The sequence below is a fragment of the Botrytis fragariae genome (genome assembly GCF_013461495.1).
Source record: "Botrytis fragariae strain BVB16 chromosome Unknown tig00000075, whole genome shotgun sequence".
Taxonomy (NCBI): Eukaryota; Fungi; Ascomycota; class Leotiomycetes; order Helotiales; family Sclerotiniaceae; genus Botrytis; species Botrytis fragariae.
The window spans coordinates 2,162,721-2,176,323 of NW_023500995.1; the positions used below are offsets into that span (position 1 = coordinate 2,162,721).

The 13,603-nt window shown below is 41.9% G+C and overlaps 4 protein-coding genes across 4 annotated transcripts; 1 reads left to right on the top strand and 3 right to left on the bottom strand.

The window, feature by feature from the left end:
* Positions 1 to 2,473: 2,473 nt before the first annotated feature.
* Positions 2,474 to 4,171, bottom strand: Bfra_006133 (putative gpi anchored protein; the record flags this gene model as incomplete). Its single annotated transcript, XM_037336506.1, has 5 exons — positions 2,474 to 2,539; positions 2,654 to 3,457; positions 3,520 to 3,558; positions 3,675 to 3,881; positions 3,968 to 4,171. 5 exons carry the CDS (start codon positions 4,169 to 4,171, stop codon positions 2,474 to 2,476), a joined length of 1,320 nt encoding a protein of 439 aa, XP_037191716.1.
* A 903-nt stretch (positions 4,172 to 5,074) lies between these two features.
* On the top strand, positions 5,075 to 6,638 carry Bfra_006134 (putative mosc domain-containing protein; the record flags this gene model as incomplete). Its single annotated transcript, XM_037336507.1, has 2 exons — positions 5,075 to 5,506; positions 5,571 to 6,638. The coding sequence occupies 2 exons, from the start codon at positions 5,075 to 5,077 to the stop codon at positions 6,636 to 6,638; spliced, it is 1,500 nt and encodes a 499-aa protein (XP_037191717.1).
* A 1,041-nt stretch (positions 6,639 to 7,679) lies between these two features.
* On the bottom strand, positions 7,680 to 10,345 carry Bfra_006135 (putative zn 2cys6 transcription factor protein; the record flags this gene model as incomplete). The annotated part of the gene is made up of 7 exons (XM_037336508.1): positions 7,680 to 8,120; positions 8,222 to 8,651; positions 8,710 to 8,813; positions 9,115 to 9,362; positions 9,389 to 9,435; positions 9,491 to 10,126; positions 10,221 to 10,345. The coding sequence occupies 7 exons, from the start codon at positions 10,343 to 10,345 to the stop codon at positions 7,680 to 7,682; spliced, it is 2,031 nt and encodes a 676-aa protein (XP_037191718.1).
* A 581-nt stretch (positions 10,346 to 10,926) lies between these two features.
* Bfra_006136 (putative mfs multidrug protein) lies at positions 10,927 to 13,389 on the bottom strand (the record flags this gene model as incomplete). The annotated part of the gene is made up of 4 exons (XM_037336509.1): positions 10,927 to 11,495; positions 11,732 to 11,847; positions 12,031 to 13,178; positions 13,243 to 13,389. The coding sequence occupies 4 exons, from the start codon at positions 13,387 to 13,389 to the stop codon at positions 10,927 to 10,929; spliced, it is 1,980 nt and encodes a 659-aa protein (XP_037191719.1).
* Positions 13,390 to 13,603: the final 214 nt, after the last annotated feature.

The window sequence follows — 13,603 nt, forward strand, 5'->3', positions numbered from 1 at the left end:
TGCCTTTTAATTTTTAATTCTTGAGTAATATTATTGGGTCTTGATACCTTCTCCCACTTGGATCAGGAGTGTATGGTACCCAACGATTTTACATTTATGGTTTTACATCTGCTTGTTTGCCATACTTTTTCTTCTTTACTCTAGCTTTTAAGCAGTATGATTTAGTACCTCGTTTCTTGTTCCCTTTGGGACATAAGAGCGTGCGATACCTAATGATTTTACAATCACGGCTTTTCAATAAGATACGAAAGTATTATTATTCAAGCCCATTAAAGCGTGTCTTTTTTTGTATCCAAAGTATCATTTACTGACATTATCTAGTATATTGTCTTGTCACACTATTTTGGTATACTATTTGAATTTCTGTCAATAGAAAGACAATGGAATTTTTCTTCTAAATCATAAAGCATGCACTAAAATTTCTGAGATCTGAATGAATGTGAGATTCCCTCGGTGACTAAATTTTCCTAACCCCATAATCAAAGTTTCTGAGACTTCTAGGTGATATGATGACCAAAGACCGTATGCTTATTCTTGTGAAACTAACTCATATTGCAAAACTCCTCAATATTTTCGTCATTCTTCCAAAACTCTTTCCTGGAAATTCGTGTTCATGAGGTCTACGGCTGAACTAATATCTAGCGATGCAGAATCTTTACAAAATCTTTACAGGATTTTCATGATACTTTGATACTAGATCTACACTCTTTCCTATTGCCCTGTAACAATACTCATGATGAAACTAAGGGGGAGAGAATTCCTTCGCTTATTCTCGATCTAGCTACTAGTCATCTCGCTTAGCATTTTGCAGCTTACTTGTCCTCACTTTACTTTCTTTCTCATGCCGTATTTGAATATTTCTCGTCTTTTCTCTTCTCTTTCTCTCTTTTCACTTCTCCTTCCTTCTCCCCCCTTCTCTCCCCTTCCACAAACAAGACTCGAAACCCACAGTATCCCTCCACTCCACCCCACTTCATTTTAACATCTCCCTCCCTCATAATCACCTCCCCACTAACACTAACACAAAGTCAATAATCCATTACACTTCCACTCCCCCCAAGACTCTAGTCTCCAAAATTGACTTGACTCGATTCCTCGTTTTCCTATCAATGACCTCTCCACACATCTTGAGTTTGATTTACACATGGCCATGACTCATGCACTGCATATCCTCTTCTGGATTTTACTATAAAACTATCATCTTTGCCTTCTTGTATCATCTACTTCTCTCATCAGTTCATTCATTCATTCATCACATACCTCCAATCACTCATACATAACCTATCCAACCTCATAGTCTCATTACCTCATTGTCTCACAGCCTCCCAAGATCCTTATATATCTCATCATCTCTCCACGTAATTCTCTCTTCCCCACATTTCCCTTTCTCTTCTCTCCCCTCAACTACTTCAAGCAACATATCCACCCCTCTTTCCACCCACACAAACTCCCCAAGTCCAAAATCTCAATCCCGCCATTCAGCTTTCCATTCTCGGCCACCAATTTACATATCGCGCATCACAACTCACCATCTTAAATCTAGTAGAAACTCGACCCCAAGATGGTGTTCAAATTAAGGTTATGAATTCGACTTGACAGTTATATAATGACTAATCAACACACTCACTACACGACCTGACAGAGCTAACCCCTTAATGGTTATACGATTGAATGCTTATATAATCTGATATTTTCACATACGATAGTTCGTATGACTCAGAATCGCTATCATCTCCGATATGACAATGAATACCTACAAGAAAGGAACGGGTGATGACATGATCTGATCTAACGGTCATTTCACAAGGTCAAGTCAAACAAAGGAGTTTCATTGCCCATGGGACACACCTCGACTCACCATCAACAGAGTTGATACCTGCATACCGCAGACGTGCACTGCAAATCCTGAATTGGATAAGAGGATATTCGCAAACCCATTTAACCCGAGATACACACCAAAGACGATAGACCTTTCGAATTCGATCCAAAGCATCGATAGATCAATCGCCTCTCTCGACTTGATATCCACACGTCACTCATCACTCATAAAACCCACAATCTTGCAGGGGAAGAAAAAGAAACAGGGGAATCGGAAAGTAATCATCAGGATAACCACAGACACATTGAGTGGAATGGTGACGCAAAATGCGCAGAAAGCGAATGTTGTGATTTTATTCTATTAATGATCTTGTTGCGAGTGAGAAAGAAAATTGATCATTATGATCATAAATAAGATCAGTGACTAGGATACTTAATCATTGTCTGATTATTTTGTAATATCTTTCTGGAAGTTTCGGAGAAGCTCGAATTGATGTTTCTTGTGGAAATAGAGAAGCCGTAAAGGATTGAACTAGTGGAGATGATCTCCGTACATGCACTAGGAGAGAAGAAAAAGTACAGAGAAATATATTTAGTATTACTAATTGATCGGACTTGTATTGTCCTTCTGATAACGATATTACTACCCTTTCCTTTACAACTTTTCCTCAAATGTCTTCTTTTTCTTCCACCTTATGAGGTAGCCGTGTTGGCTGGAGGACTGGTACACGTCGATATAGTTGTCCACTGCAATTTATCATTGTCATTAGTATGTGTACCAAATATCCTCAAATTTATTGAAAGGAATGACCATGACAGTAATGAGAGTACTTACGGGTAGAGACGAAGTTGAAGTTGGACTTCCGGAAATAGTCTCTGCTTTTACTAAGACTGGGATGATAGATCCGGTCACTAAGCTGAAGACTTGGTGATGTAGAACTGCATGATATGGAGTTAGTACCGTCTGGTATCTTGGGATGAAAGTAGCAAAATGGTGGATGAGGGTGACACCGAGAGAACAGGCTGGGTTAGATTGCACATTTTTTACAAGCGAGGTCTGAGTTCTTCTCCAACGGACAATCTCTGCATCGAAAAAAGCATCGAGTGATATACCACCCATTCGAAACCCCGACAATCCAAGGTAAAAATTCAAGAAAAGAGATAAAGAACTCATACCTCTTAAAATACTAGCAATTTCCCCTGAATGACTTGTAATACTCAACCAAGTATGATCATCACTTCCAAAAACATCGTCCAAAACCTTCTTACTTCTAATATCCTGATCGATAGAAACTTCACCCTCCAATGCCTTCCAGAAGGGATCATTCTCTGCGAATCCTTTCTCAATTTTATATGAGGGGAATGATTCGTGGATGAAAGTGCGATTACTTCTTCGATCACAAGTATGACCGGAAATCCCTTCTCTGAGAAGTTCTTTAACCAATGGCTTGAAAGGACGAGATTTAGGAAGAGGAAGAGTAGAGAATGTAATGTTGGAAGTTTGAAGACAGCGATAGAGTGGAGAAGTATAGTAAGATTGTGGAAGTGGAATATTTTGGAGTTGAATACGGGAAAGCCAGTAGTTTGATGCTTTTTGAGCTTGGGTGATCCCATTAGGATCTAAATGAGCATCTGCCCACTGAAAAATGTTAGCTCGCTCTTGATAAGTCGAGAGGTAGGTGATGGACTCGTGGTACGTACTGTGACAGTGGCATTACCATCCATCTCGGAATAATAGCACTAAATCATTAGTTTCATCCCACAACTACAATCTACTCTGACAAGAAGTACATACATTCCACTACATTACTGTTAGTAATTAATTTATCAAAAATCTCTCAATCATAAAAACTTACAGCAGGAGTTCCATAATAAGTCTCAGCAGCATTATGCCATCCTTCACCATGTCTCCCCATGAATAAAACTTTATAGTTCACATTCTTCTTTGCGTTCTTATTTAAAGAAGTCACATATTTCTCAAACCTTTCCCATTGACTTGCATTTTTAGAGACACGGGAATCCGTAGGATAAGTTCGATTTAGGAGACCAAAGTTCCATTGAGTCTGTGAATATTATTAGCTTTGTCAAACCTAACACGAATACAAAATGATGTATATCCAAAGACTAAAGAAAAGATAGGAATTCATACATAATCGAAAGTCGATGGAACAGTCGTCGCTTCATCTTGTAAAAAGAACCCCGGTACAGCAGTATAGTTTATCCAACTCTTATCATGAGATCCGGAATTTGATCGAGCGTCATAGTAAGGAGCTGGAGTAGCGTGAGGAAATTGAGCACCTGGAATCGCACCCACGACCGAGAGAAAGCCTAAGCAAACCGTTAGAGAAAGCATCACGGAAAATGATATGATAATTAATCTCAGAAACCGATAACTGGAATATGCCATTGCCAAGAGTAGGAATTCATCGTCCTTTTATATACAAATGTGAAAACCTAATCTCCATATGCATCTAGGATACATATTGAAATGCATCCCAAAGATGGTTAAAAGTAAATTATCTCTGCAGGTACACAAAGTTCGGATGAAGTTAAGGTCCTATGGTTGATGCACGTGGAGGACAATATCCCACTTGGCTTCTTGGGGAAAAGCGGGGTGTATCCATGGATATTGCGGTGATGCTTCCCTTGTGGTGAGTGAAGCCGAAGGTTGTACAGTCTCACACGTGATGGTTCGATGAAATGGAAAAATATGAAGACATTTTGTATAATTTCCTCCGGGATCTTTGGTAGTCCCCGGTTGTTCATTGACTGAGTCGAGTCTATCACGTCGACGGTCGAGACCAAGAATCAACGAGGTACCTTTCACGTGACTACTCGAAATCTCCAAGACCTCGCAGGTTCTTGAAGTTTAACTGCGCTCGTACAGTCGATGCAAAGCTAGGTATACATGTTATTACCAACTGCTAGAACTCAAAAGTAAAGCAAGAGATGAAATACACTCATGAGATTCAAAGATTAAACTCGCCTTATCGGGTAAGAATATCCATCTTTCCTCTGATTCGTCAGATAAGATTAACACTTCACTCCAAAACGAGGGGATTTGCAAGCAAGCGTATTTCATACATCTCAACGACATTCAGCCTGGCGACTTATTTGACATTAACATATCTAGACAACAAGACTCCTCGATTTCCAGACTCCCCCATTTCCAGATTCCTCGATTAAGTTACTGTAAACTGATGAACAGTTTATAACATACCCAGTAATAACGACGAATACCTCTCACTCCAAAGGAATGGCAACCTCAGAACCATTTGTCGATTCCCTGTGGGAAATGATTGAAAAGACCACTCATTATATAAACACAACACACATACCCATATTAGGAGAGTGGTCCTTGCGATCGATTTTCCAAATCGGTTTGATATGGTATCTTGTGATAAAGCTATCAACTCGAGGTACTCAGCTTGAGGAGTACAGGAAACGGCTTCAAAATGCCGAAGCCCAGATTCAACGAGATGAAGAATCCCGGAAAGAAGTTTCAGAGATAGCTTCGGATCTTAAGGGGATGTTGGAGGAGAAATCGGGGATGCTTGAGAATGATCATGAGCTGGCTTCGATGGTGAAAAAAGTAGATGGGATTTCATTGGCTACGGCTACCGCGCAACAGAAAGATATTTCAAAATCGATATCTTCTTCATCCGGTCCCAAAATGACTATTAGTCAAGTGAGTAAAATGAAGCATTCCAGAATCACAATTCAGAATTTAACATCTAACTAACACCACACAGCTCTACATCTACCCCATCAAATCTCTCCGAGGATGTTCTCTCCCCTCCGCCACCCTAACCAAAGAGGGATTTTCCTACGATCGCAAATTCATGCTCCTTCGCATCCGCGATCCCAATTCCAAATGGGGTTCCTATCAAAATATGCATATATCCGAGTTTCCAGAAATGGCTCTATTCCATACCTCCATCAAAGACTCCACTCTCCACGTAACCTACCACGCCCCCTCTTCCTCCTCCCAAACTCCAGTCTCTCCACACCCAACCCTAACCATCGACCTATCCCCCTCCACCCTCTCCCACCTTCCAGAAATTTCAATCACTATGCACAAGAGCCCCATGACAGCCTACGACATGGGATCCACCTACAACAACTGGTTTTCCCAATACTTCAAATACCCCGTACTCCTCGCCTACGCCGGGCCCAACCGACGTCTCGTGCTCGGCAATCTCCCCGGACAACCCGCAACCTACACCCCTCCCACTCGCCCCCTCCTTCAAAAAATCCCCCTCCTCAATTCCCTTCTCCCCATCCCCAAATCCCCCTCCATCATCTTCAACGACTGCGCTCCCTACCTCATCATCACCCAATCCTCCTGCGATGACGTAACCAGCCGTCTCCCCTCCCCAACCCCCAAAATGGACATTACAAAATTCCGCGCCAACATCATTATCTCCGGTTCGCCCCGCCCGTACGATGAAGATTACTGGGGCGGATTAACCTTCTCCTCCGACTCCAATTCCCCCAAAGAAATCCTCCTAACCGCCAACTGTGGGCGCTGCGTATCCCTAAACGTGGACCACGAAACCGGCACCCCCGCCCCCAAAGAAAAAGAAGTCCTCAAACTCCTCATGAAAGATCGACGGGTAGACGACGGCATGAAATATAGTCCTATATTCGGGCGCTACGGGTTTCTCGGAAATGGAGATGTGTGCGAAGGGAAGATGTTGAAAGTTGGTGATGCGGTACAAGTTTCGAGGAGGAATGGAGAGAGGACAAGATTTTGTAGGTTTATTCTTTCCTTTCTTCCCCTGATGATACAACAACCCCAACTTCCAAAACCTAGCTAACCACATCCATCCCCCACCCACCAGACTGGCCCGGTCTTTCAACCTAAACCAATACATCCAAGATCTTGGGAACTTTGTTATATACACACAGACAGCCACCCCTATATAGCCCATCTAGCAAGCAGATCAAGAATCTTGGAGAGACGAAACCAAAATATAAAAGGTAGCCTGACTGAAGAGAAATGTAAATGAATCCAACCCATTTCATTCGTATAATTGTCTTATGCAGTGTTTGCAGATAGGAAGATTTATTTATTCATTCATGAGACTGGCCTTTCTACTCAATGCATTTAATCCATTCTGACAATCCTCCCAAAATTCTATTCATTATATCCAGCTATCAACCTACCAACCTAGCATTACCTGATAGTAGTACCTAGATAATCCAAACCCAAACCCAAACCCAAACATCCAATACCTACTACCTCCGAATCACTACCTCTCTCCCTCTACACCTCAAACTCCCTCCCTCTCACCTCCCTCCCACCTCCCTCTCTACATTCTCTGTTCTACACAGCCACACTCCCAAGTCGTACCCGTACATCATCCATTCTCCCTCTCCGGAACCCCTTCCTTCGAACACACCACTTCCAATCTCCCACTCCAATTCCTGACTAATCTCTACACTCTCGAGGTAAGAGAACTGCACCTGCTCACATTATCATTAAATATTCACTATTAATCTTCACCAAAAGTGCATCACTCATCGCATCTTGTCTCGCATCTTAGACATTTGATTTATTAAATGATAAATTAACTAACTAATCACTTCCATAGATGAATCTTTGGACTATCTACCAATCTGCTTGTAAAAACCGCAAAGTGTGATGTATAGTTTATTCGTATCCATATCCATATGAACATGCTTTGTGGCATTCTGTTATGTCTGCAAGATGTCTGATTAACCAAATTCATCTCAAAGTTGACGACAACGTCAAGAACGATGAATAGGTCGCCGACCAAGACAAAAAAAGCATGGCCCTAACATCACAAAGCCCATTCAATAAATCCCAATTCCCTCCCATTTCAACTCATCCTAACCTACAATCCACGTTCCATCATCCGATTAGTAAGTCTCGCAAATCCCCAAGAACGAAACCGACTCATAACATGAGATGGATCTCTACCCGCACCCAGATCTTCATTCCAATCCTCACCACTCTCCTCCAACTTCTCCCTAGCCATCACAAGATAACGCCCCAGATCCCTGCGCTCCTCCGCCGTTTCACCATCCTCATATTCCTCACCATCTAGCATGGAAAACCGGCGCCAAATCGTCCCTTCAACCGCAACTTTTAGCTCATCCAAAACAGAAACACATAGTCCCATGAATGAACCCGGAAATGCGATTTTCTTAAGAGGTGCGTGGAGGATTTCGATCTTGCGCTTGATTTCATTGTCGGGTTTGCATATTTGTGCTATGGTTTTGATACCTGTGATGTAGGTTACGGTTGCGGCGGTGAAGATGATGTATTGGGGGAACTGGTTAATAAGAGATTAGCCGTGAAGTTCCCAAACATATGGAAATAAGAGCCAAAGAAAGAAGAACCACAGAAAGAAGAAGAAATCGGAAGAAAACATACCCAAGCACTTCTAAAAGCGACAGATTTAACAAAATCCGCATATAATGGAAACTCATGTTTCAAAAGTGTTTCCTCAGATTCTTTAACAAATCCCTTAGGACGTGGCTGCACCATATCGCAAATGTATTTACACGCGTTTGTAAGCTTGCCGATCATTGCATCTTTCGCCACATCGCAATTAGGATCGAGAAGGTAAGTGCGAAGGAGGAGAATCTTGGTATGGTGATAAGACAACCACAATTCAGATCTTTGCCGATTTTGCCCCTCATCTAAATTTTCAGGTAAAGCTTGAATTAGTGAGGCTGCTTTGTCCTTCCAGGCGGGAAAGCTGCCAGTGAGGTAGGATTGGACAAGGTCGAAACGTTCTTCGGGTTCATATTTGCGGAATCCGTAGAATTGGTCGAGGATGTTACTTGCGATTATTGAAAGTCTGGAGGGTGTTTTGGTTAGCGAAATTTTTGAAGCCGGCAGTAGAAGAAATTACTTACTCGAATTGAAGGTTAGATGCAAGGTTTGTGGAGAGATCATCTGGAGAAGCAGGGATGAGGTTGTTGGGGGTGAATTGTCTGTCGTTGATAATCTTTGGCAACTCCTAATTAGATTGTTAGTCAATTCTTTGATTCAAGTATATTTATTATGCTATTATATCCATCCATCTCTGACACCTGCACTGTAAACAAAGGATAGCTGACGTTCTGATGTCTGCCATGATTGTTGAAGTTGTTAAATCATTGTCAACTAAACAGATTATCCGAGCCCCCATGTATCCGGAGGACAGGTGCTCTTGACTCGAGGAAAGGGGCCAGCATCATGACAAAGTAATGACCAAAAAATCTGCCAACAAAGAGTATGCAGAACCTTGCATGTTAACTTGAAAGAAATGAAGAGCTCACCTGATCAATATCATCAATCTTAAGACGTTGTGGTCTATCCAAAGCATAACTCAAAAATTTGTCCAGAAAGAAAGCTGCCCAGAAAACTCGCTTTTGACATTCCACCTCAATTAAATCAACAATGCCTCTCTTGCTATAATATCTATTTAATCCAAGCGTGAAGATCAAGCTGACGACATTGGAAAATGTGGTCCAACACTGGTTGATTCGACCTCTAGCAGCAAGATAGTAACATTGGAGAAGTCGAGCTTGAATGCTTGTTAATTGTGGGGACCAGTTTCAGATTGCAATTGCTCGTCTGCTAGTTGATAGTGGAGCATACTATTGAGAATGGAAATGTTAGCAGAAGAATAGAAGCGAAGGATGGTTTACTGACCTGATGTCCAACGATTCTGATTTCGCACGATAAGTTTGAGCCGAAGCAAAGATCATAAAAACGATGGCATTCCTGCTTTTAAGATAATCCAGTTGCAAGAGATTGCTACCAGCCTCTAACAACTCATCTGTCCAGCGCTCAACACTAGGTCGATGGAAATAGAGTATACTTGGGGAGAACTTGTCAAAATAAATTTGAACAAGTTTAGCACCATCATCAGGACTTGGCAGAGTCAGCAATCCAGGTTGACTGATAGGTATTGGTAGATCACCGTATGTAAGAACAGAAACAGGTGCATTTGGGTCAAACATCTGCTGAGCTTGTTGGACCAAGTTAGCAACTGGACTATTACTCGCCGACTGTTGAGGTTGTGGCATCATTTGATTGAAATTTAGATTCTCGCCTAATGAACCTACTACCGGTGACATCTGCTCGTCTTCTCTTTCCATTGGAGGTTCAGAAGTGGCCAAGTTAGATCCGCCAACGAAGACTTTGTGTTGGGGGTCGGGTCTATAGTTTGGATTTGGAAGAATTTTAGTTCTTCGACCACGAGCATAGGCGTGATTGTAAGAACAATCCTTCTTATCATAAACGCAATTAGTACATGGCAAATTGCCAGAGCACCTAGCTTTTCCTCTGTGGGATTATTAGTAAGATCATACTAAGTTTTGTAATTATCTCGAAGTGAATATATGTTGAATTCAGGGGGGTGAATCTCGGAAAAGCTTACTTTCTACATTGGTCGCAAGCTTGAGTAACTTTGCTTCGCTCTTTAGTTCTTTCATACTTTTTTCGCGCAGGTTTAGATGAATTGCCATGCGGGATATTAGTGGTCGATGAGATTGTGTCCGTCATGTTAAAGAAAGTATCCGGATATTGGTGGAAATCCTCAAGTTGCGTGTGGTGGTTGTGATAAATATCTGCAGATTGTAAATGGCGCTTGTAAAATGGAGGAAAGAAGAACGAGAGAGCCTGGCAAGAGAGAAGATACCTTAGGGAGAGATCTGTGAGTTGTTTTGAGATGAGGCCGTATGATTTGAAAATGAAAACAACGGCAGAGGTTGTGACGAGCCGTGGAGGATAAACAATGGAAATCTCTAGCGAGCCAATCAAAATTCGAGAATTCTAGGTATTGAAGATGGAATGACTTAGACACACAGGAAATGTTGTTTCAATTCACTATGTAGAAGAAGATACGGATATATAGAAAGAATGAATACTCAGAGAAATTCCTGATGGTATCTAGATGTTGATTTACTTGATTTTTGAAAGAAAATTGTCTCGTCGCCTACACATCTAAGTAAAATTGCAATAAACATTACCATTCAGTATCGCACAAAGTATTTTGAAGGGACACCACTTTGTGGGGCCGATAGAAATAAAATCAGTCAAAAAGCAATGGTAAGACTACTCATATTCAAAAGACTCGCAACTAATTAATAGTCTTTTCCGAACATAGGACAAGCGTCTTCTTCTGGCATCTTCAAATATTCCCTCCTCTCGCCGGCAGAAAGCTTCAACTTTTCTACATCATTCGACTTGACACTTTTCCGGTTGCCGAATATGTCCAGTTTCTCCCATTCACTCACCTTGTCGATACTTCGATTGACTGATAAGTGAGGTGAATCAACCAGCTCCTTGACTTCCTCATTTACAGACGTTTTCGAAGTCTCAAATTGGCCACCCTTCTTAGTCACCTCTGTTTTCTCGAGATCAACTTTCTTTACTCCAATTGCAAAGCCTTGATCCGTTACAAGAGCTTGATCAAGACCATAGCTCTTAACAAAACAACTAGAGATCAATCCAGTTACAGCAAATGCACACATGGCGAGCCAGATAGTCTTGATGGACGTTGCAGATACAAGCCTAAAGTCCACAACTTCTGGACTTTCAGGTGGGAGAGCATTAATTAATGGAATCAAAGCCACTACATTGGCAGTCACCTCTTCGATCGTGTATCCAAACTGTGCTACGATTATGGTAAAGTCTTGGGTGGCCCTGAGTTCTGCAAGCATTCTATTCTGTAATATGCCACCGCCACTAATTGCTGTTAGCACATGCTCAATATGGAATGTTAATGAGAAATCTTAACAGGAACGACTTGAAGAGTGCTTGTCTGGGTGAATTGGAGGCGGAAGAGAGCTTGGAAAATAAACAGAATAGGAATGGAGAGCCACTTTGAGTTACTGCTTATTGTGCAGAACAGCAAAGAGCTGCCTCGGAAGGAAGAACTTCTCAAACCTATAAAAGCCAATACTCGACCTTTGACAGCGGCAGGTGTGGCATAGGGAGGAGAAGTAACGCCGGTTTGAATGGAGATGTGTGCAGGTTCTCCAAGATAAACTCCAAAGGCAGTACTTGACGAGTAATAAGAAGCAAATACGAAAGCTAAGCAACCACTGGCAGTATTGGAGAGGTGTAGAGACACGGATGGAAACGGAAACAGAAACACAACCACCAGGCAATAAGTCAAGAACCAAAAGCCGAAAGCCATTGAGGAACATATAAACAAAACAAGAAGAAAGAAGACAATAACTTACATCGCCACCCCAACGGTTTGACCCAACGCCCTAAAGAACGTGAACAGTCCTGCTGCAGTAGCAGCATCCTCCTGTGGAGCCGAAGCTTGAATAGCTAAACTCATAGCTGGATACAGAAGTCCCATACCAATACCACTTCCTAGCATCAGAAAAACCCATGCCACAACCGGTGTTCCAACATCAAGAAGATATAGCATACCACAACCGAAAGCTGTTAAAGCCCATCCGAGCCATAGACTCCAACGATATTTTCCTGTTTTTGCAGCGAAGATTCCAACGATAATAGCCATGGGGACAATAGTAAGGGTTTCTGGAAGGGCGGCCACACCTGCCATCATCGATGTGTAGCCTTGGACAGACATAAAGTAGAAGGGGGCATAATAGACGATTGACCAGAGAATCATTCCATGTAAGAAAGTACAAAAGTAAGCAATTGTCGTTGAAGGGTTGCGGAAAAGTCGAGTTGGTATGATGGGTTTCTTTGCAAGCATCGCTTCATATATGCAGAAAATAACAAGTCCAGTAGCTCCTATCAGCAGTGGAATCAAAGTATGCCAGCTTTTCCATGAATAACTGACTCCACCCCAAGTCAAGGGGATAAGAAATGAGGTTAGTGACCCAACAAAGATAATCGATCCGATGTAATCGATTTCAGACAACTTCTCTTCTATCGTTCTTTCTTTTCTCTCCAATTTCAAAAACCAAACACATCCTACAAATCCTATTGCGATTATGGGTAGATTGAGGTAGAATATCCATCTCCAAGCATTTTTATCAGCCAAAGTACCACCAATTAGTGGTCCAGTGACACTACCCAATGCCCATACCACGCCTAGAAGAGCCATTGCATTTCCTCTTTGGCGTAATGGTACCATATCCGTTATTAGAGCTTCTGTGAGTGCAAGAATGCCACCAACACCACTTCCTTGCAGGCAACGGCCTACTAACAAGGAAGGCATACTTTGTGCTGCTCCCCCTAGACTAGAGCCAATTGTAAAAAGAATGAGTGAGAACAAGAGTAACGGTCTGCGTCCAAATACATGTGATAGTGCTATGAATACGGGTTGCCAAATGGTAGAGGTGAGGAGGAAAGAAGTACCGGCCCAGAAAGCCTCAATTGCATTTCCATTGAGGGCTTCGGATATTGTCTGTTTTCAGATTCAAGTGTTAGAGGGGAGTTAAACGATAGAATGATTGGAAGAAATAACTGACTGGAAGAGCAACTGCTATTGTTGTAGCATCGAGTGCACAAGCAAGATTAACAATCAATATTGAAGTACACGCAGCAATATATCTCTTTCCTGGGGTGAAGACGGCTACTGGTATATTGCCAGCTGTGATAGTAGTGGTCGGTGCCATGTCTGCTGGACTATGAGATGTCCTGAAGTGTTTAGGTCATTGATGAAGATAATCCACAGATTAAGATTTTTGAGAAGAATCCAATTCGAACATAAAGATAATGAACATTCCAAGTGTCGTGGCAATTCATGCCTAAATAAGAAAGTTTCCTTTGAAACAAGCCAGACCTGCAGGCTCAACCAAGAATGTACGTGAATATCTTGTCGATAAGTAC